General features: G+C 41.0%; 2 protein-coding genes across 2 annotated transcripts; one reads left to right on the top strand and one right to left on the bottom strand.

Annotated features, from left to right (window-relative positions):
• The first annotated feature begins 497 nt into the window (after nt 1–497).
• Nucleotides 498–3,136, top strand: igfbp1a (insulin-like growth factor binding protein 1a). Its single transcript, XM_057353795.1, has 4 exons — nt 498–1,023; nt 1,254–1,411; nt 1,693–1,809; nt 2,115–3,136. Exons 1-4 carry the CDS (start codon nt 648–650, stop codon nt 2,238–2,240), a joined length of 777 nt encoding a protein of 258 aa, XP_057209778.1. The 5' UTR covers nt 498–647; the 3' UTR covers nt 2,241–3,136.
• Nucleotides 3,137–10,972: 7,836 nt separating this feature from the next.
• On the bottom strand, nt 10,973–24,378 carry igfbp3 (insulin-like growth factor binding protein 3). The gene is made up of 4 exons (XM_057353687.1): nt 23,813–24,378; nt 19,103–19,365; nt 18,899–19,018; nt 10,973–11,229 (listed from the first exon to the last, which is right to left on the bottom strand). Exons 1-4 carry the CDS (start codon nt 24,156–24,158, stop codon nt 11,104–11,106), a joined length of 855 nt encoding a protein of 284 aa, XP_057209670.1. The 5' UTR covers nt 24,159–24,378; the 3' UTR covers nt 10,973–11,103.
• Between the last annotated feature and the right edge of the window lie 466 nt (nt 24,379–24,844).

Below are 24,844 nucleotides of genomic sequence, written 5' to 3'. Positions count from 1 at the left end.
TGCCAGACCAAAGCACCAGGGCGCGATCATTCGGCGTCATAAATCAGTCACTGATAATAGTTTATAAAGAGGAGAACTTTATGATTGAGGGACTTGTTCCCTCAGTTTGCAAAGTCCTAAATTAGATCTTTTTAATTGCCTCGTTTAACGGTTTAGTTTAGATTCAATAAACGTACAAAATGAACGTAAATGGGATGTTCTTCGATATAGCAAAGGAGAGAACTATAAATAAATTTACTTTCTTTTTATTTTCTCGGTGACACTCGGGCACTGTCCTGTGAGTGAAGCTGAAATGGTTGCATATTAATTCAAATGTGGCAAAATCATCACTATTATGCACATCATGTTCCAAAACAAATATTGACGCACTTTACGCGCCTCATTCAAGGAAAACACCTCGGACTACATCTACATCAGCCAATCAGAGCGCCAGGGGGTCATTTAAGAAATCATTGATATTGCCAATGCGTCAAACATGACCGTGTCGGGGGATCCAGTGCGCGTATAAATACCGCGAGGCGAGCCAAAGCGAGGTAGTCGAGAGAGAGAGAGCGCGCAAAGAGAAAGGTTTCAACCCAAAGGAGCACTTCGATTCACTTCAACCGATATTTATTTATTTATCTATTTATTCTGACCTTTGCTTTGGGATGAGCGTACCGCTTCTGAAGTTTGTATGGGTGGCAGCATTCAGCGCACTCCTTTCTGCGCCGGGACTCCGGGCTTCTCCAGTGGTGGGGCAGGAACCCATCCGCTGCGCCCCGTGCTCCCCGGAGCGGCTGACTGAGTGTCCCGCGGTGGATGCTGGCTGTGAGGAGGTTCTTAAAGAGCCGGGCTGCAGTTGCTGCTTCGCCTGCGCGTTGAAGAAAGGTGACTCGTGCGGCATCTACACTGCACCTTGCGGCTCGGGGCTGCGCTGTCTGCCGAAACCTGGAGAGCCCCGACCCCTACACGCGCTCACCCGCGGACAGGCGGTGTGCACGGAGAACCCCGAGCCCGATCAGAACCAAAGCGAGCAAGCCCAAGGTACCGTAGTCTTCCAGTTACAAGATCGTACTTTACCTGAGCATCTATACAACTGCAGGTGTTGAGCAGATCGTTTCATTGCGCTGATTCAATCTTTGATGAGATTTCATCATTAACAGAACTGCTGGGTTATTTTAATGCTTTAAGATGCGAGTTAAATTATTTCTACGACTAAACAGATGTGTGAACTCCGGATTAACAGTGCTTAATGTCTTCCTTTCTTTTTTTAGACCACCCCGAGTCTCACAATGGGGCAACGGCCACAAATGAAGGCAGCTCTGCGTTCTTTGTGCCCGGACATGGCAAGCCCTTCGACCCGCGGGTCATCACTGCTAAAGAGAGCATGAAAGCCAAAGTCAACGCCGTACGAAAGAAACTCGTCGAGCAGGTGAGATTTAGCGCTAGAATGATCTTAAAACATAATTAGAAAGAAATGCGCAAAAGTTTTAGATAGACATAAAACTGCACTGCAGTGCCATGTGTGATCACAAGAGGGCAGCAGAAGGTTTCCGAAGATTTTTTTACATTGGCCAAGTTTCATTTCAAAATTTCTGAGTTCTGAGTCATTTATAGTCCGAACTATATATAACTATGTAATGATATAATGATTGAAAGCTAGAATCATACATTTCTGAGCAAAATCTAAATGACCACATTTTATAACTCCAGGGTCCTTGTCATATGGAACTACAAACAGCTCTTGAGAAGATTACTAAATCCCACCAGAAACTGACCAGATTCTACCTTCCAAATTGCGACAAACATGGTCTATACAAAGCCAAACAGGTAAGAACAGTACCATTTTCTACCCAAGCATGCGTGACAGAAACCAGCCAGTATTTTACTTGATTATTTGTGTTGATACACACAGCTTAATGTGTGATATCTATCAACATGATGATACATGTGTGTTGCTTGAGTGTTAGAACCACACTCACCCGAGAACTTTGTATAAAGAGAACTAAGATGTGTATGCTTGTATGTGTTTCCGAAGAATGAACTAACCCTCCCTCTCTCTCTCTGTCTGTCTGTCTGTCTGTCTGTCTGTCTGTCTGTCTGTCTGTCTGTGCTGTGTCTTGTTCACCCTGCAGTGTGAATCGTCTCTGGATGGTCAGAGGGGGAAATGTTGGTGCGTGTCATCCTGGAATGGGAAGAAGATTCCCGGATCAAGTGACCTGCCAGCAGATGCAGAGTGTCCCGAGGAACTCAACCACTGATCTCTCACATAGGCACACACACTGGTGGATCTAAAGAACTAAACCACTGATCCTCTCTCTCTCTCTTTCTCTGTCACACACTCACTCTATTATGCCACTGAATTTTGTCGTTATATTTTTTACAAATATCGTAGTATTTATTTATTGTTGTGGTGTTATTTAATTCAGGTACACTGTTTTAGAATTGGTAAACTCCCTAAACTGTCCTAAAAAAGACAAATCTATTTTTCTGTAAAGAAAATGAATATGTATTTTACATGAAGTACCCATACTTATTTATTTAACTGAATGTATTAATTTCAATATCTGGATGAGAATATTTATTCTTTATGCCTTATACATATTTTTGTATGGTGGGAATGTGTGTATATTTACTGAATATAGATGACCGTGTCTTAATTTCCTTCAGGCTTGCTGTGTAAGAAGGGAATGAAATACAGAAAGCACTGCATGACCAAACCTTTTGTCACTGTCCATACATTGCCATATTTTTATACTGTATATGTTTATATTGTAGTGTACTCATTTTGTTACTAGTTGTACTTTTTTTATTTGTTTTAATGATTGAGATTAGACGGTCGTGAAATGGGGAGTGCTACTTATTTTTTACATGCAAAGTATTGGTCTTCAGCTTTGAAACGGGTCATTTCCTACCTCTGCCTTTTACATTGATAACGTGTTATCTCAGACTTCTTTACAAATCAAGTGGGTTTTTTTGTGTTTGTAAATTACTTTTTATGTCTTAATTCCGTTTTGTGCTGCCTACATATTGTGGTCCATTTGTTATTTTGTCCAATTCGATTGCTTCACTCGAAAGCAATTGCTCATGTGTATATTTGTAATTGCAATTTATTGTGGGTAAAAAAGAAGTATTTAATAAATCTTTACCAGCACAACAGTGTCAGTGATTGAAACTCACATGAGGTGTTGTGGTAACTATAAAGCGAGACTGAATCACTCGGTCTGTGAAATTGTCTGTGTAATGTCAGAACAAATCAAAACACCCATACATGTAAACGCTGTTAAAACAAACCACAAACACCAAAATTTTCTTCTCTCTCTCTCTCTCTCTCTCTCTCTCTCTCTCTCTCTCTCTCTCTCCCTCCCAACACTTGCCAAAGCTTGATTATGTTCTGTCTTGTCTATATTTAAAACTGCCTACAGGCAGAAATGTGTGTGTGTGTGTGTGTGTGTGTGTGTGTGTGTGTGTGCACATGTGTCCTTATCGTGGTAATCGCAAATGGGCAGACTAACTTTAGCTCGGTATTTTGGGGAGCCGGGCTCCACTCTCCTCAGTGCCTTCGACCTATGCTCTGTTTGTGCTGGGTGGGCGGTAGTATGCCCTCCCCTTTCCCCCGAATGACCAGCCTCCGTGGCACCACCTTTTACACCTTTATCCTATTTTTCACATTTTAAACCTCAAGGTGTTTAGTTTTATGGGCTTCGTTGGGAATAACCAGATGTTTTTGAGATCAACATGACCTGATAGCCATTCTCACGATATGCAAGGAATGCTGCATTACAACTTCCTTCATAAGTGACATGTAAAACACTTGAATAAATGACATCATTTGCATTTGGATTCTAGGGCAGCTGTAATTAATGTCATGTTAATGTCACTCAAAAAGAAGTCCTGTTGACTAATCCATGTGAAAGATTTTGTGTCGTGAATTGTGGCATCGCAGCTTCTTTTTTGAGAATTGCTAACATGGCTCGGACAAGTGAATAACTATGCTAATGTGAATGGGGTCTCTGTGTGTAGATTTGAGGAGTAATGACCTGTGTGGGGCTCGAGGTAGAGTGTGAAATGAAGTGCTTCAAAGATGTTGACCCTGTAACAAAGATGAGATTCTAAATCTCCAATGCCCCTGGCTTTCTGTAATACTAATGGTAAAATTGCTTTAGCTAACATATACGCTTTCTGTGAAAGCACCATTCTTTTGAAGAGAAGAAACTCCTTGTTGACAACAGGAACCACCTTAGAGTCTAAATGAATAAATAAGCTTCCTAAAATACTAATAAAATACGAATTTAATCTGAACCTAAGACATATGCACACCTTATATATACTGTACTGTAGGTTAAATGCCCCCACGTATTCAAATACTGAACCTGTATGTGTAATTTCCATTATAACATTCAATACTTGCTTAAGGTCCATTAAAGAATTATTAGAAAAATGATTTTTTTATCCAAAATCAAAATTCTCTTTCATAGTTCGGACCACTACATGTTTTATATGTATTTGGGAGACTCTTTTACCCAAAGGTGCATCTATGTGTGTGCGTGCGTGTGCGTGTGTGTGTTTGTGTTCTTTGGGAATCAAACAACACAATACTCATGAAGGACAGAATTTTCATTTTAGGGTGACTGTTGCTCCAGCTCTATTAACAACATCAGTTACCAGATACAATATCATCCCACAGTTTTTAGAAACATGTTGACTGATATTCACTGACAATGTAAGTCTATGGGACAATATGGGCTATTTTGGGGATTTTACATGTATATGTGCCAAATTGTTATTTTTTATACATTTTCTGTGATTATCAACCACACGCTGTTAGATTTGAATATGTATTAACTTTATAAATTTCCCAGGTCTTAGTTTAATCAGAATATTGAAGCATTCTCAAGTACATGCATTACAGACGCCTTAACTGTTAGTAAACATTGTGACACGTTTTTGTGGGCGGAGCTTAGATGGAGGCAGAAAGATCCCCCTGGCCTCATTACTAATGCTAGGCTTTGTTTGCTTGCTTTTTGACAATGACTAGAAAAAAATCGATCCAGGGACAAACTGACAGGATTACCTCCAGTTAAGTGGTCTGAGTGACATCTACACCTACCGGAAAGAGAAACCAAGCGTGTAGTCAGTGGTGTAAAGTATTGGAGTAAATGGAATTAGTTACTGAACTTAAGTATCTTTTTGGCTACTTTCTAGTTGTACTGAGTATTAAAGATATTAGCAACTTTTACTCTCTACTTGACTACATTTTTGAACAAGTATATGTACTCTTTACTCCACTACATTGTAATGACTAATGCAATTACACATTACACAGAATTAATATTGCCATTTACAGGGCATTGAAGGTACTATAATCTTGTGGATTTTGCCCTAACTTACTAAAACTTGTCAACATGGCTTCTTCATGTGAATACGAGTGCAGTATCAGGTAGTTGTCAATCGCTGGCAGTTTATATGTGAAATGAGGACATGACTGCAGCTGGCGACGAGGCCAAAATCAGCATGTCCAGTGCAAAAAGGCTTTGACTTTTTAATTTTAATTAACATTATTTTATTTATCCGTCATATTGAAGAGACCTTTTTGAAGGAGTTTGGTTTACTTATGAGCACTTGAGCTTAAATGAGACTTGGGTGTTTGTAATAGACGTACAGTAACTTATGGTGTCGGCCATGATTTGATGCAATTATGAGGTGTTCAGTCTTATTATGATTTAAGAAAATAAATGCGATTGCTCTCCTCACGAATCGACTGTTTCTTGTTTTTCACTGACATGTCTCTTAAGTGTTGAGGACTAGTGCTTCTTTGAGCCTACATTCAGTATTCAGTATTCAGTACTGTTCAAATCAGATACTCGAAGACTTTTACTCAAGTCGGTTTGGAATTGGTGACTTGTAACTTGTAATGGAGTAATTTTCGCTGCAAGGTATCTGTACTTTTACTTAAGTATGGTTTTCAGGTACTCACCTCTGGCGTGTAGCCTATAGTAAAGATAAACTGAGAGCGTATACATCTATAGATGCCTGGGTGTACTAACAGTGGCAAATGTTTACAAATGCATTTACTTGAACTCAAACCTGACACATAACATGATCCTTCTCACTGTTCCCTCTCCTTTTATACTAATGCAATTGTGACAACTAAATAAGAGATGACAGACAGTTTCCTTTATGTTTAGTTTCTGGCCGAGAGTTAACTGCTAGTTGTAAAAGTTAGCGTAGCCTACCCTATGCGTTCAAAAGTTAACACTACGTGAAAAATAACCTTGTTCCCCAGTTTCTGATTTGGGCATACGTGAAATATTTTTAGACACATACCCAAATCATAATCTACACCAACAAAAGACAGTAGTTTTTTATCTTAAAATGTGAGCATTTTGGATGATCGTTTCTGTTCAGTTCACTCGTTTTATTGTGTTTAACTACAGCTGTTGTCAGTGTTTTTGTTTGGCAATGGCAGCAGGTATGTGTTAAAATATCAAATTGGAGACTGTATTCTGTCGTTTGTGGCACTAAACAACACAACAAGATGATGTTTTAAACTCCATATATAGCCGAATCTGTGCTAGTTTGTATTGGCCGCCTCCAGTTTTCCCTTTGTTTTGCCTCCAGCTAATGCCGTGACGTCGGCGCAAAAGGGGTCTATAAGAATTGTTTTTTTGTTTTCTCTAGCTGTTCAGTGTTTTGCTTTAGAATCCCAATTATATCTCTGTGTAAACATGGCAGAGTGATTTGTACATCCACACAGCATACACATTCACTTGCATTCGCACGCTAGAAAGAAGCTTCGAAATGACAGTCTGTCATTGTGTAAATAAAAATAGTGTTTACATTTTTTTATTTAAAAAAAGGCATAAATACAAATTATATTTGAACAAAAACATATCCTTTCTTGAAGAAAGTCATAGCTGTATAACGTCTAGTTTAGTAACATAAGCTTTTTAAAGAATCAAAATTATTTCAAAAGAAATAAAAACAAACAAACAAAAAAGCAATTACCCGTGAACGGAGGGATCTTTACAAGTGACTTGCGGGCAAGAAGTGACCCTAACATTGCACAGAATGAGGGTGGCAAGCTTTTCGCAAGATCAACTAGTTTTGAACATTGATCTCGTTGTTCTTTTCAACATAAGCTTGGCCTCAGATTTATTCAATCTTTGCGTTCACTTGACTTTAGCTTCGTTTAGTTTAGAGTAAGCTAAAGTTAAGCTTAGATTTAGCTTAATCATACCATAAAAACGTCTACAAAACCTGAAGATTTCAACTAGAGTTTACACAAAACGATTCGTATGTGGATAGCATCTTTGCTAAACTAACAAACTCCACACTGTAGATAAACTACAAATCTAAAACAAAAAACGACTTTAGTGATTATATTCCCAAAAATATGATGAGTTTCATGTATTCACTACTGTGCAATCAGCGGGTCACTGAAATGTTCTCAATGACATTGACAAAGTTTGGATCAGCTTATATTTCTTTCTTGGATAAATAACCTCTTTTTAGCATAAAGTTCCCTCTTTACATGCCTCTTTAGACATTAAGCTGGCCTGAAACAAAGTATTTTTCATGTAAAAAAATTTCAAGACACAATTACAAGTTATGGAAGGGGTAAATAGCTAAGCATACTTCCCCAGAATCAAGTCAGAAAACGTTTAGCACCACACCACTTTTGCTTAGTCTCTTTTTGTCTGTTTTGTTTAGTTGTTTAGGAAGGGAATCGTGGGGCTTAGCCTTTAGCACAAGCTAGTACGCTAATGTTTAAGCTACTTATCTGGCAGCTTTCAGCTTTCAAGTCTCTTCTCAGGAGGTCCGATTTACAACCCAAGCCTTGTATTTGAAATGGGTTGTCTGTGAGGGCGGCCATCTTGAATTATATTAGCTTTTAGCTTCAGGGTGAAATATTAAACAATATGCAAGTAGACAGAGGCTGCAACAACCCGCATCATTACCCAACACATTTCTGATTGGTTTCCGTTAAGGCTTCGATTTCAAAAACTGCCTGGAAATGGTTATTTCTAGCTTAGGACTACACTGGTAATATAGGGCCTTGTAGCATTACGGTTACATTCAAACCCATAACCAAGACAGAGATACATGCTTTTAGCCTGGAATTGTCAAGGACAATGATGGCCAAATGTAGCATTAGGAGCATCAATCTTGTATTCAAAGTGCTTCACGGTGTTTCCTAAGTCTGGTTAATGCCCATGTGATACATTTCAGGGGCCCTATCGAGGCTGTCCTATGCCCAGCCTGTCCTATGCCCAGCCTAATGGCGTATCCAAGATAATAAAACAGAAAGAGCTTTTAGCATTGACCAAAATAGGGGTATTCATATTTTAAATATGTCATGGTATAGAATCGTTTACAAATTCAGTTCTCAATAAGGTTGACGAATTGATTTGATTGAGGTTTTGTCCTATTCGTTTAATTGAAGGGCTGGATGTTTGGTTGTGTGGCGAGGCCGTAATAACAGGCTGGAGTTTGTATTCGACGAGGGGCCAAAGTGCATGAAGTGCTTGTGCTTAAGATGGAGCCGTTGGCAAGTGCCACTGAGCATGCCCAGTTTAAACGACCCTACACCAGAAGGACAGAAACAGGAAGTGGGAGGAAGAGAGAGATCTGCTGATAGTTATGGCAGAAACGCAGAGATAAATACACACTGTGGCAGAAGAGAGAGAGAGACGACTAGCTCAAATACACACAGCAGTACACAAACGTCTCTCACACTCACGCTGTTATAAGTTAAAATGTGCTTGTATTTTCAATGTTCGTGGGGTAACACAAAATCTCTTCTTGAAAAAATTCTTCTCGACTTCTCTTATTTGCATCACTCCCCCTGAAGTGTAAAGTGATTGATGTTCACGTGCCTCAGCATACAAGTGGACTCAGCTTTGGGACAACACTGACAAAGGAGATAAGAGCAGCTAAGCTGAAAGACATTACCAACTACAAGCCATCATCACCTCAGTCTATGGGTAATCAACGACTGGCTGACGACCTGAACGACTTCTATTGTCGTTTTGAAATGCAGAGTCTCACCCTTCACACCCGCCCTGACCCTATCTCTGCTATACCATTAACACCTCCTCTTGACATTCAACCTGCACTTAAGATCTGCGAAGAGGATGTTTGCCAGCTTTTCCGCAAACAAAAGATCAGAAAAGCACCAGGCCCAGACAATGTCTCACCCTCCTGCCTGAAAGTCTGTGCAGGAGCAGCTGTCGCCCATCTTCACTAATATTTTTAACAGATCTTTGGAGCAGTGTGAAGTCCCTTCATGCTTCAAACGCTCCACCATCATCCCTGTACAGAAGAAACCCAAAATATCTGGACTTAATGACTACAGGCCTGTTGCTTTAACATCTGTGGTCATGAAGTCATTTGAGAGACTTGTACTGGCCCACCTGAAGGACATCACCAGACCACTTCTTGACCCCTCCAGTTTGCTTACCGAGCAAACAGGTCTGTGGACGATGCAGTAAACATGGGACTGCATTACATCCTACAACACCTAGACAGACCAGGGACTTACGTCAGGATCCTGTTTGTAGACTTCAGCTCGGCCTTCAACACCATAATCCCAGACCTCCTCCTGCCCAAGCTTACCCAGCTCTCTGTGCCAACCTCTACCTGTCAGTGGATTATTAACTTCCTGTCGAACAGGCAGCAGCTAGTGAGGTTGGGAAAATTTAAATCCAGCACATGTACCATCAGCACCGGAGCTCCTCAAGGATGTGTTCTTTCTCCACTGCTATATTCACTCTACACAAACGAATGCACCTCTACAGACCCTTCTGTCAAACTCCTGAAGTTTGCAGATGACACCACAGTCATTGGCCTTATTCAAGACGGTGATGAATCTGCCTACAGAAAGGAGGTTGCTCAGCTGGCTGCCTGGTGTAGTCAAAACAACCTAGAGCTGAATGCATTCAAGACAGTGGAGATGATAGTGGATTTCAGAAGGAACCCTCCATCACTTCCTCCCCTCACCATCCTGGACAGCACTGTGGATACTGTGGAGTCATTCAGGTTCCTGGGCTCCACCATCTCTCAGGACCTGAAGTGGGAGTCCCACATAGACTCCATTGTAAAGAAGGCCCAGCAGAGGTTATACTTCCTCCGTCAATTGAGGAAGTTCAACCTACCACAGGAGCTACTGACCCAGTTCTACTCAGTGGTCATCGAATCTGTTCTGTGCACTTCAATTACTGTTTGGTATGGCTCGGCCACCAAATCAGACCTACGAAGACTACAACGGACAGTTCGTAGTGCTGAGAAAATTATTGGTGCTCCTCTGCCCACACTTCAGGACCTGTACGATTCCAGAGTGAAAAACAGGGCAAGAAAAATCATCATTGACTCCACACACCCAGCACACAAACTCTTTGATCTGCTGCCCTCTGGCCGGCGCTTTAGAGCACCAAACACCAGGACTTCCAGACACAGAAGCAGCTTCTTCCCCCAGGCAATCTCCCTCCTAAACAGATAACTGCTCCTTAAGAGCAATATTCCACTTCCACTACTCCTATAGTGTGCACTACTGTGCCTTATTATATCTACATCTTATGTATACATGTATATAACACTACCTCTACTTACTAAATTATCCATTTGCACAAGTGTACATACAATCTGTTAATATGTATATCTACTATATACTACCCGTACAATGTCTCTTATATGTTATTATCCCCCATTTTCTGTAAAATAGTCTTTATTTTATATATGCACAATTTAGAATCTTTTAGACTGTAAATCGTATTATATTGTATTGTCATTGTGTTAAATGTCTGTACTAGAAGCTTCCAACACACCTGTTAATTTAGTTTTGTAACATTAGTTTCGGTTGTTGAGTGACTACTTGCGACCTGGCCCTCGGACTGACTGAACTGCGTAAACGATTATCATTGTGTGAGTCTACACTCAACACCAGAACTTTGCAACATTGGCATAAGCTCTGATTCTGATTCTGTGAAAGTGTAAAGTGATTGATGTTCACGTGCCTCAGCATACAAGTGGACTCAGCTTTGGGACATCTTGAAAAATCTCCCTCCCAACAATTTACGTTGTTTTCATGTAGTTCTTCATGGGAAGTATCCATCTTTCTCTCGCTCATTTCTTCTCCAGGTTATAGCAGTGGACATGGCCTTTCTCCTTTCGGTCAAAGCCGGGTAAAGGCTGTCCGTACTTGTCGACGCACCAGCAGTAACCTCTTCTGCGGCCTTTGGACGGTTGACACTGTGAGACGAGAAGAGAAATGCATAACCATATGATATTTGGAACACATATATGCAAAACAGAAACATCCTGCAAATGGAAGAGACGGTGGCATAAACACACATTTCTCATTGCATCACACTTAGGTGAGAGAGAGTAGCAGCAATACTAGAGCTAGAGAGAGAGTCATTGGGGTAAAAGAATGTCAGAGGGGATTCAAGGGGAAGTATAGAAGAAACATTGCAAAAACATTTTCCCAATCTGTGTTTTAATCTGGTTTTGCAATGTCTAAATATACTCAAAACAAGATCAATTTACTCGATGGGCAAACTTGAGTAAGATTTTAAGGACTGTTTTCAGAGAATAAATCTTGAATTAGGCTTATTTTCCTTACTTCATTGGCAAGTTGTTTCTTTATGCTTAAAGCAGAAATCTCACTTAATGTAAACAGGATATAAAAATATGCCAAATATGAAAACAACTTAATCTTGTTTTACGTATGTTTAGGAATTTTTTACTACAAGACAACATATAAATACAGATTAAAAGGATAATAAGAACAAAAATTTTGTATCGAACCTCGACCAGGTTTAGATTAGATTTATGGTCATGTGGGTTGTTGCAGTTTGCATGTGTATTGATGAAGTCACATTTTGCTTAAAAAGAATAAAGATTTAGTTAAATCATTTTAAAATCATTGTGGTCCATTATGCATATTGGGGGGAAGATGTGGCCAGAAGGTCATTGGTTTGATTCTCAGGGCCAGCAAGTAGCGACTGACGTGCCCTTGAGCAAGGCACCTAACCCCCATTTGCTCCCCGGGTGCTGCAGTGATAGCTGCCCACTGCTCCGGGTGTGTGTGTTCACTGCTCACTGGATGAGTTAAATGCAGAGGTCACATTTCGGTTATGGGTCACCATAACTGACAAATAGGTCACTTTCATATTGAAGTTTTTTTTCAGACCAGCACTTAATTTAACCCTTCACATATCAAGGTTTATCCGACGTTGAAACTTACTCCATTTCTTCTTTCCCGTCTCTCTCTTTTGGCACTGAGCTATAGTGTAGACATGTGCAAGTCAAACATCGCATCTAAGTTGGAAGAATGTGTGACGGCCATTCACGGCGAGTGTGTGTTTATGTGTGTGAATGCATAAAACAACTGTCTTCTGTGGTTAGGAGAACTTTAACATGCACAAACAAACACAAACAAACACACCATACTGTTTGCAGTTCCTTCCATTGTTTACATTTGGGGATTATTTACATGCATGTTTTGACAACTTGTGAATATCGCTGCCTACTGAAATACACACACATGAATGCACACAAATTTACGAGAGGCTTAAATGTCTCAGTCCTGCTGTTGCTGATGGAATTGTGATTTTGGGTTCATAAAAACAGTTGAAGGTAAATTTGGCCAAACTAAAATATTTGCCATAGACAGTTAAAGAGCTGCTAGACCTATTTTAGGAAACTGGTGTCCACTTAAAGTCATCTGGAGCTTATTATACTACACAGGCAAAACAAACACACACATGCACACGCAAACAAACATACACACACACATATCCTCAGGTGCTACATTCATTAGAAAAACCTATTCACTCAGTCAGAAAGAAAGAAAGAACGAAAGAAAGAAAGAAAGAATTTGTAAGAGTTTGAAGTGGATGAGTCAGGGAGACAGTGAGAGAGTGGAAGATGGATCAAAAGCAGTTTTATTGAAAGAGTACCAAATTAAAATAGCTCAAGCAGAACAAGAGCAGTCTGGAAATGAAACCTGGCCTCTACAGGGGCTGCCACACGTTACACTCATCCATTCGCTTTAGTTGTCTTCTGCTCTGAAATAAGTAACACATCTCTTCAAAAGACCTTTTATTGTTTTTGTCTGTCTGAGAGAAGTATTGAGGGTACAGGAAACCAGAGCTTAACTTATAAATGATCAGAACAAGGACTAGGGGTCAGGTGATGGATGCAGCAGATCGGCATCATGAAATAAGACGAACTTCACACACAGTGAGTCAATGTGTCATAATAATAGCACATGTGAATTTCTTTCAGAAAAATAAGTGCTGCATCCCATTTAGGAGAAGCTGTATCCGGATTCTGTTTGTTCCGGCACAAATTAAGCCCTCCAGGTATCTACGAGGTGCCGAGCTGCTTTGCATTATGGGAATGTTCCATTCAGACTATACAGGCGCACAGGATGCATTCTTTATGGTGCAACTGTTTATGATCAAAGCCATGGATTTCCCTGAAATCTCTCTACCAAGCTGTAAAGCTTTCTTTTTCATTTAAAGAGTACATAACATGAGATCATGAAAATGACATTTCATGCAGTGTGTAATGTTGGCGTGTTTGAAAGTAAGCAGTCTGCCAAGTTGTAAATCCGAAGGCTTTAGAAGTTATTGTCTTGGAAAAAAGGGAGTCGACTCTGAATCATGCAAACGAGTCATCCCTAGTCCGATTCGCGAACTGCCGCGGATTTACGTCACTACATATAGTCCCCGCCTATGTTTTGCTAAGACTGACCTCTCCCCCAAACACTGTAGCTTGTGAGCCTCATTCACGGTAGACCAATCACACCATCTGACCAATCACGTCAGACTAGGCTAACGGAAAGGAGGGGATTAGACGGATGAATCACGGAACGCATCATTAGAGAGTCAGTCAAGAAGTAATGTAATAATAACTGCCTATTATTACGAAATAATAGTGCTTTTACACCTTCTATGTACATAAACTTGTTGTTGGACACTCCATAAACCAAAGTAGGACCTTAAAAATCCCTAGTTATGTACTCTTTAAAGATAATTTCGGAGAAGCTAGCAGAAAGAGCATGCTAGCTTTAAGTGTAAGATTTGGCCCTCCCTTCAGAGCGCACAACATCCCCCCCCAAAGCAATGCCTCCTCCAAAACATGCATTTGGTTTGAAAGCAATGATTGGACGAACATTCTGTGAACTTCAAAATTTAACCCTGGCCAAAACACAATAAAAATGTAATAGATTTAATAATTATAATGGGAATTGTATTTGTTTTAATGGAAACTATAATGGTGTATGTGATGGATTCTATTGGTCGGGGTGTTATCTGGCAAATCCTGTGGGAATAATGCCCAAAAACACACTGCAAAAAGGAATTTTGTATTTAATGAACAAAGCTAATGGTTCATAATGCCATTTTAATGGAAACCTTTTTTGTTTTTTCTGTGGGTGTTTTTTTTTAGCAGGGAAATCAGAGATGGCAATAGAGGCAAAAGTTAGTTAAGACATTGCACAATACTCTATGGTGTAATAACCAGTGTCCCCTAGGACCCGACAATCAATTATGTTAAACATTATATTATGTGCACTCACAACACACAGTGACTTGATTGATGATTGATCCATGTGTGTGTGTGTTTGTATCAGCGAGAGACAGAGAGGTATATTTAGGGTGTGGGGCACACCCCTGTCAGCGTGGCGGCTTCTGAAGGCACACAGCAGACCTGTGTATGTGTATGTGGGAGAAAGAGAGCATGTGTGTGTGCTTGTGCGACCGTGTCTGTGTATATGTGTGTGCGTGTGTCACAAAGCGAGCCTCAGTCAGCGCTGGCCCATAATGATGCTCTCATGGGCAGCAGGAAGGCGGAAGGGCATTAAAAGCAGCCACAGGGTAAACACAGACTCATAAAACACACACACACACACTCACACAATATGTGAATGCAACGACTGCATGTGAATAAGACTCTTTGCCAGACTGTGAACAGTGTTGCATGTTTGTATGTGTCTGTTGGGGCGCATGTAGTTGGGTGCAGACTTCGGTCCTGGAGTACATGATCATTTTGTACATTTTGTACAGTCATTCTGTTACATGTGAAACTAGAAATGCAACATGCAGAGAATGCATGTGAATCCGTGCAGTTTACTGCATCCTTTCAAAAAGACTGGATATTGGAACTGATGTGCACATTTGCATGTAAGCTTATGTATTGATTAAAGTTGTCATTCAAATAAAATATAAGGAAATAAGAAAATGAAGGCGAGAGAACAAAATGTTAAAATACAATTAGTATTTTGGGTCAATTTAGTGGATTTGAGTAAATGCGTAAATGTGACTCTGGACCACAAAACCAGTCATAAGTAGCATGGGTATATTTGCAGCAATAGCCAAAAATTCATTGTATGGGTCAAAATTGTCGATTTTTCTTTCATGCCAAAAATCATTGGGATATTAAGTAAAGATCATGTTCCATGAAGATTTTTGTAAATTTTCTACTGAAAATATATCAAAACGTTATTTTTGTGAGTGGATGCAGCAAAATCGCAACAAAACAGGCCGAGAACACGTCTACAAACTTCACTCACTGCTGCCCGCTCTTCGGGAAATACCCACTCAAGTTTGGTATCCATGTAAAGCTTAGAATTTCAGCTCTCGGGTTCATCTACTCTACACAACGCCATTGTCAATAGAGAGCATTAAAACAAAAGTGTTTCTTCTTAGAAATGGCCTGCTACAGCGCCTCTGATTAACAACTTTAAAGGCAATTTTCTCAATATTTTGACTTTTTGCACCCTCAGATTCCAGATTTTTAAACAGTTGTATCTCGTCCAAATATCGTCATATTCTAATAAACCATACATCAATGGAAAGCTTATTCATCTTTCATGTGATGTAAAAATCCTAATTTCGAAAAATTGAACCTTATGACTGGTTTTGTGGTCCAGGGTCACAAATGTATGTGAATTCAAATGAAGGATTCGCCTTCTGTGTGTTTTCATTGCTCTTAGGGTATAAATAAACTTTTTATACATATTTTTCGCTTGGCTGGACATCTGCAAATACGATGATGCACTAGTATCCCTTGTAGTGGCTGATGTGCAAAATATGTGTGTTTATTAATAATACATTTTTTGTGTTATGGAATTTTAGGATTTTATCTGTCATTTTAATTTTGTTGATCATGCATTAAATAAATAAGAGGGACAACACACGAACGAAGTTCAGCCCAATAAAAGGACTGTCATTCGTAGGACCTCTGAAGTGATGTAAGCCGGCTGACAGCACAGCATTTAAAAACAAATAAACCTGAATGCAGCCACGATCGGTGTTGTGTTTTAGTTGTCTGTAGGGTTTTGTGATAACTGACATGTAATGTAAACAAACAAGTTGCGATTGAAAGAGCAAAAAGGCGGATTAAGAAAAGAAATGAAAATGTTTAGCTCTGTGAGTGCCATCAGATCAAGGACCAGACCAAAGCTTTAGCCCAGAGTACAGTAACATGGGTGAGAGATGAGTCTGCCCCGAGTAGCCGGGGGGTGGAGGGATGAGGGGATGGCAGCTCTGGGGCCGGCATGCCTGGCCTCCACCAACACACTGAGCCAATTCATATAATCAAGGCTAAATTTAGCAAGGATTGGACTCTGCTCTCCACGGGAATGGCCTTCATAGACACACTCCCCCATATACATACACAAACGCTCCCATTACAGATCTTATTCCGGGGAGCATAGGGACCCCCAGGCACCCAGGACATCTACAGTTCACTTGTGTGAGCATGTGTGCATGAGGTTTGTGCATGTTTGTTTGTGATGCTGAAATAAATACGAATGATTGCAATCTCAGGGTCGGCTCGGGCTCCGGTTCAAACCGCCGCGATGGAAGCGCAGCGATTTCAGTTGGAACGAAGAGGAGCGGAATCCGATTGGCTTGATCTTCATTAGAGACAGTCTCATGTGTGGATCCTGAATGTCTCACAGATGTTCATTTATTACAAGCAGAGATCAAAGCAAAGGGGTTTGATCTTACCAAACAAACTCGGCTTTATTTGTGCCAGCCTGACACGGGAGAGGATGTAGCTGTTTTTTTGTGTGCCAAGGTTTGAATGTATTCAATCATTTGCACTTATGAATACAGCTTGTTATGTCTTTTACTGGTGTTGTTAAAACAACTACAGAGTGCAGGGTCCACAATTAAAGGGGCAATACACCAAAAAAAAATCTTCCATTATTTAATCACCTTCATGTTTTATTTAAAACTTGTATGACTTATCTTTGAACTGTGAAGTGAAAAAAAAGATATTTTTATAAATGTTTCAGTATAGTGGAAGTCAATGGGGGCCAATGTTGAACGGTTACCAACATTCTTAAAAATATGTTCTTTTGTGATCCCCACAAGAAAAAAAGTCATACATGTTTGGAATGGAGTGAGGGTAAGTAAATGATGAAAAAATGATGTTTGGCTGAACTATCACTGGCTGGTAAGAAATTCCAAGATGGTAAATATTTAAAAACAAATGATAAATTATTATATTAAATTAAATTGAAGCAAGACCCTCTGTGATGCAAGTGCCAATTTAAATCACATGAAAATATGAATAGCAAAATCACATTATCCTACATCGGATGCTACCAGTGATACAATGTCCTGTCCTGAAAAAAACCCTATTTTCAAATAAATATTATTGCAAACAAAATAATGCAATAATGATGCAAAATACAGTTTCTTAATCGATATGTAAACCATAAGCCAGCAAAATGTTTGACAAAAGAAGTCTTTGAAGTGCCCAGATTCCCCTGAGACTCCATGGATTTTAAGTTGACCACATGATAGTTAATCACATACAGAAGAGTATGCAGAGGACAGGAAATGATGGAGGGGGTCATGGAAAAAGGATCGAGGAATGTCACGAGCCGGATTTACACACACGTCAAACGTCCGGAGCTCAAAGTGTCAAAGCGTTCTGCAGCGCTTCTTTATTTGTTACAGGTGCCACTAAAAAACTCTTGCATTCCTTTTTATGTAAACCATCTGCAGGACCTTCATCTCTCACCTTGAGGGTTTGCTGAAAGTGCTTCTTCAGATATCCAACCTTAACCTATCATCACTCTCTCTCCAACCAGAGGTCCAGAGAGCCCTCGAGCACAGCCTGTCTCCCACCCCAAACACCCCCAGTGTATTCAATGGACCCACATGTTCAGCACAACCACATGCTATCGACATGTGTGCGGGTATATGAGTGTCTGTATTAGTCCACTTGGTTGACCCGCTAAACCCTGCAGCTTTAGCATGTGTTTAACATCAATTCTAAATCTCTTTCTCGCCCTCATTTCTTTCGAAAACATCCTCTTGGTCTCTCCCTTTCAAAGTGGCCTCAGTGTTATCCAGCATCCAGAGTCAGAATGATTTGCTATTGTATAAAACCAACAAGAAATCTGGCCACCTCAGTTTCACCGAAACTCATTAGGGTCATTGATGTGGGCCCTTTGACTCATCCTTTAAATAGACAGTGACTCACGAATTTCCAAGAATTGCATTTGCCAGCTTCTCTTGTTCAGATTCACTGATGCTCAATTGTTAATTGAGGAAACCGCACATATTTTCGTGTACCAGCATGTACATACAAATAGGCTCCCACCCGGATATCCCCACCATACACGCTTTTCCAATACTGTTGTCACGGTTGCCATGGCAACTACTATCATCTTGTAGCAGGGTGGTGATATGGTTTAAAGATTTGGCCTGATAATACACAGCTTGCGTGTTTTGTCTCAGGTAAGGACGGCCTAAAAATAGTACCCCTGATTTCCCCTCCGGCAAAACACTTAGTCGTATGGGGGCTAAGCCTTGTAATTGGTTTAATGTACGGTACTTGAAATAAAAAGCATGTGCAGAAGAAAAGACAAGTATGGGTAAAAGCTCATTACCTGTTTTTTCTTGTAGAATCCCTTTTGGTCACAGTTTGGAATGCGGAAGCCTCTTGGGTTCAGCACATTTGAGATCTTAAAACTCTTTAGAACGCTCTCCATCTCCCGACGACACGGGCCCTGAGCAAATGCATCCCACAAATGCAGAATTACAGGAAATGTTCGACATTGAAAATTACGAGAGACAGTGCAGTGATAACTTACATATTCAGTTTCTCTCTTAGACTCCAGGCTGAAGTTGTGAATATCTGTATGCACCCCACTGGAAACCGGTTCCACTTTATAGCTCTGGGTTTTCTTGCTTTGATCTTTTTGGATGATCACCATTTTACTGGGGTGCAGCGGAGAACTTTTGGGCTCCAGTATGGTTCTTAGGCCTCCGTGCGTGTCTCCGGTGGTGTGCTGGACCGCCTCTGTCGCCTTGGTTCCGTTAGAGATATGTTCCTCTCCTTCCTCATCAGTGTTATCTGAATGATACAAGAGGATGTAATAGGTGTGTTAGAGCTTTTGACGTGTGAAACTAGAGATTTTCAGAATCTGACCTAAGGAAGATGTGTATGAGTCAGCTGGTTTCAGGACCCCATATATAATCGTGACTATTTGTACAAATGCATTTTGGAAAGCACAGCAATGTGGAAAATGCATTGCATGAACCAATAAATCCTTTGGCAAATTCTAACCAGCACTCAGAATAGGTCTTGCTAGAAATCTGTGTGCTAGAAATCTGTTTTGAAAGCAAACTGACATTTGATGAATGCACATCAACTACAAGTGTAAAAGCGCATTTGAAGAAGCCAGCAGGGGAGAAAGAGATATGGGGAGGGGGAGTGAAAGCGTGTTGAGAGTATTTATAGTGACTAAGTTAGAATCATTACAGTCGAAGGCCAGACCACCTGACCCGAAACCAAATACGGCTACAGGACGAAGCGTTTGCTTGCTTTCACAAACATGGTCCGGTAGGATGTTCTGACCAACAAACATCACATGCTTTCCTCTCTGTGCCCAGTTAAGACTTTGCTGTGGGTGCTCATAAAATCTATTCAATGCAAATGCAGTTTTTCATTTCTTCTCATCCCACACCAATTCAAAATGAACCGTTTCTTTTTGATTCTGATAAATTACACTGCTGTGTTACTACTGCATTGCGTGTGCAATCTGTGAATATTATATTCCTTATATTCCTCCTTATTGTTATACAACGTGTATGTTTATTGTAAATAGACTGGTGCTGGGTTTGGTTTTAATGCTTTGTAGATAGTACATTGTAGATAAGACGTGATTTGTAGATGATTTAGATAATCATGGAATTTGCATTTGTTTACTTTTCAATATAGATACGCATCAAAACATCTAGATACCCAGTATTGTATTGCATACAAAAATCTCACTTGACTATAACGATAAATGGCAAAGAATGTCTGGAAATCTACTGTATGCTGATAAACATTTTATTGCACTTACAATTTTTTTTCTTTATAGTCGACGATAGACGATAATTCTTGAGACATGATGTCACAAATTGCACTCTAATCTCTGTTTTACTAACGGCATTGTAATTTTTTTAAATCCAAGCAAAAGTTGCCAAACCGCAAAGAGTCCAACGCGAAGTGCATGTGTCAGCTTCAAGAAATGCCCGGAGAGAGGGCCGGGAGATGAATTATGGCATTGTTTAAACATGCTGTCCTTTTGGGGTTTTACAGCTCTTGTCTGTTGAATAAATATTCACTCTCTGGCAGTACAAAACAAAGCACAGCTCTCGCAGGAATGAGAGACTAATAAACAGCTGGAGCAGAAGAGAAGATATTTAGAGAGAAACCGAAACAAAACAGGCCATTAAAGATGGAAAGCGAGTGACAAAAATGGGAAGACAATAGGTACGTGTAAAACAACATAGGGAGTTGGGTTGCCTAAACGACTAGTCAGCTTATTGGTGTTTCATGTCTTTGTCGCTATTGAAACCAAACAGAAATGCAAAATATTTGTTTAAACCTGACTGGGATGGACATAATGTGTAGGGGAAGAATGATTTTGTTTCTTCAACCAATGGCAGATCAAGGGAAAGTGTGAAACTTATTTTTGGTTCATTTGGTGCACTATTCTCATGGTACAGTGTAAATGAGATGCATACTTTGATACAAAAACAACTGAAAATGTACTGTATGACTGTATGAAGTGATGCACTAAAGGATTTGTTTAAAGATGCAACTAAAAATACCAAAAATCTATACAAGAGACCAGGAGGTGGGACAGGGCTGAAATCATCCAGCATAACAAAGAACCAGAGACAAAGTCAAACACGGGTATGTCACATAGAAAGCCTTTAAAGTGAAGATTTGTGTGGACAGAATGTAGCAGAGAGGAAAAGTTAAGCGAAAACAGATTTTCTGTGTGTGCGTGCAGGCTTGCGGCACACCAAACTCCCTTCTGTAACCATGGCAGCTGCACTCTAAACCAGAATGAAACCATGCCTTCATTGGCGATGACATAACAACATCAACAACAACAACATCAACAATGACAGGGACTTCGGGCAACATAACAACTCAAACGAGGTAAGTAATTGCAACGACGGCACATGATGACCCACATCACGTGGAACATGAAGATTCCTGCTTTCCCTGCCTGCACGACCCCCGATCCTAGTCACATAAACAAATCCAAGATAGAGGAGCGGAATCGAGGACCATCTAAATCAGGAACTTGGAAAACATCAATATTTAATCCCAATGTAAACTTTTAGAACTTTTTATGGCTTTTCCCAGCAACTAGTGGCCTGTTTTTAAATCACTCAACCTCACTTATTTTTTCTATCCCAAATGGGCAAACAATTTAAGGTTCTGGCCGAGCGTGAATGAGAGGTTGAAAACTTGCAAAACTTTTTTCTGTTTGAATGCGTACCATTCTCAAACTGACGTCGCAATTCTGCGTTTCCACCAGTAGGGGCACGCAGCAGGTGAATTTCCTCACAGGAACAGATCGGCCTCTTTCCGAGAAATTAAGTATATAAACTGCACACGCACAAACAACGTCATAACTCATAACCTCATAATCTTTCATCTTAGTTTCTGTTCGCCACTGTTCCCACCCAGAACCACGCTGGGCCACACTGCTACAAGACCAATCAAACCCTGCAAAAACATCATAATTCATGTGTGGCAGAGCCATGGGGTGGAGCCACGCACACCATGGCAATGAAGCCCTGCTCTCTGGTTGGCCGGAGTGTGTAATTACCATAAAGTGTGGTATGATGGGAAAGCAGCATTGAACAGCAGCATGGGCTGAAATGAAAGGGCAGCGGAGAGAGAAACATGAGGTAAAGCAGTACTGTAAAACAGTTGGCGCCCCCAAACTGCTTTTTAAAAGTGACTCTGGCTCCTAACAATAGCCGTTGTGTGTGTGACAATGTCATAGTTGATAGCTTCAACACACCACTGCGGCTCTTTAAAATGTGACCCTGGACAACAAAACCAGTCTCATGGGTCAATTTTTCAAAATTTAGATTTTTACATCACCTGAAAGCTGAATAATTAAGCTTTCTATTGATGTATGGGTTGTTAGGATAGGACAATATCATGTGGAGATACGACAGTTTAAAACTCTGGAATCTGAGGGTGCAAAAAAATCAAAATATTGAGAAAATCGCCTTCGAAGTTGTTAATCGGAGGCACTGTAGCAGGCCATCCACTCACAAAAATAAAGTTTTGATATATTTATGGTAGGAAATTTGCTAAATATCTTCATGGAACATGATCTTTACTTAAAATCCTAATGATTTTTGGCATAAAAGAAAAATAGATAATTTTGACCCATACAATGTATTTTTGGCTTTTACTAAAAATGTTTCTGTGCTACTTAAGACTGGCTTTGTGATCCAGGGTCACAAATAACAAGAGAGGGTAAAAACAAATTCACTTGGGCAGCCTTGACGTCAGTTACGACTGAGAATGCCACTTATTGTGGATCTGTGTGTATGCATATGTGTATGTGTGTGTCCACAGTCTTCCCTTAAGAAATTCTCTTAAGAAATTCACTTGGATGATTATATTGGCCTATAGGTGCAAGCTTCTGTACATCTATAATTTATTTCCTTAGCTAAGGAAATAACTTTACAATAAATGCTCAAATACCACAGGGATGATTTCTTATGCCAATCGTTTTCCAGTTGCGTTTTGACACTCTCAATGGAGCCCTAAAGAAGCAGCGGAGCATCATTCTGAAAACAGTGATCTGCGCTTCTCTGGATGGACTAAATATAAACGAATGTGGCGTTCTTAACGATTGGGTTGGTGAGGCCAAATTTTATTGCGCGCGCACACACACATACACAGAGATACACAGAGCCGTTTCTCTCTCCATCTCTGGCTCTCCTTTTCTCTCTCTCACACACCACAAGCATAAAACGGCATAGAGAGGCCGCTGTAGCGCTGAACCTCGAGTGGGAGAGAACAACGGTGGTAGTGTGGGGCTGTCTAGCGGTGGCTGGACTTCATGACGACTGCCTGTTACCAGAGGTCGCTGTGTCATGCCGGTAAACCAGTGATCACTGAATGGAAATGTTACACTCACACTATGTCCAGGATGCATTATAAAAAGAAGCATATAGTGCACATCAAGAGCGCACTGTGAAGCTGCGAGTATATGCAGCATCTCTGTTAAACAGACTGTGAGTGAAGAAACCTCCCCGCCCCCCTAAAGAGAAAAGCCGGGGATGAGCGCAGCAGCATTCCCAACCTGCGAACATATTAACCGGGTTATGCACACCAGAGTAAACCCGCACTGATACGAGCAACTGCGCGCAATGGCAATATACTCAAGAGCGCGAAAATGGTGCTGGCAAGATTTTAAAGACACCACACATTCACATGGGGAATGTGCATGGTAAAATTGAAGCAAGGTAAAACTGCGTGCACTTACCGTGTCCCTGAGGTGGCCCTTTGTCCGGTGCTTTCGCGCACACGCCCCGTCCCTCCAGCAGAGCCTGCAGCGGTTTGCTTTCCCCCGGTCGCTGTTGACAGCTCAACCCGGTACCGCAGCGCCCCGTGTACACTCCGCACGCCTGGCCCTCGCTGAGCGCGCACGTCATGCAGCATCCGCAACCCGGCTCCCGTACGCTCTCGGCGCAGTCCCGGGGCAGCGGTTTACACAGCACCAGCGCTCCGTCGTCGCACGGCTCGCATCGGACCACGGGGCTGACGTTTTCAGCCAGCCGGGCGAATGCTGCGAGCAGGGCGGTCAGGCAGAGCGCACAGAGTCCCGTCATGGAGCCGAAGGACTGAACGCACACACGCACGAGGGGGAAGATGTCTGGAAAACGGTGCACGGCGTCAAATCACCTCAACTAGATGTATGGTTACACGTCTGAAGCTCTTTAACATATGCCTTCGACTTTTAAGTGTGGAGACTGAGTTGTGCTGTCACGTCGGTTTGACTAGACTGTAAACCGAGCGGTTGGGTCTCTCCATCTGTAAGTGAGTTTAAAGGGAACTTCAGGTTTTATACAGGCAGTAAAAGCACGGACAGTAAGTCACTCCCCCCGGTATGAATTATGTAGTCACCGGTCTTCGGTCTTAAGGGACAAAGCACATATCTAATGAAATCTCTGACAACACAATCTTACCCAAAGCGTTTGTGGGTCATTATGAGCACTTGGAAAGTTCGGGTGTCACAGTTTGGAGGGAAATCGGATATTGTCAGACAAGTCATGCTGCAGGCGTGTCATGGTTAGCAGCACCTGTTGACGCTGCACAGGAAGGCCTAATGCAAGTTAACCCTCAGGTTACCCTAAAATCTGATAACATCTTTTACCCACTGGGGTCAATTTGACCCCAGCAATTTAAACCTCCAGAATGTGATTTTTTTGTAAAAGGTTTGTGTCAGGTAATTTATATATTTGGTGAGTCCTTAAATAGACCTTTAAATAAACCCACAACTCCTCCCCCCCCGTAC

Source organism: Triplophysa rosa, linkage group LG15, assembly GCF_024868665.1.
Source record: "Triplophysa rosa linkage group LG15, Trosa_1v2, whole genome shotgun sequence".
NCBI lineage: Eukaryota > Metazoa > Chordata > Actinopteri > Cypriniformes > Nemacheilidae > Triplophysa > Triplophysa rosa.
This window is presented reverse-complemented; position numbering and strand designations above follow the sequence as displayed.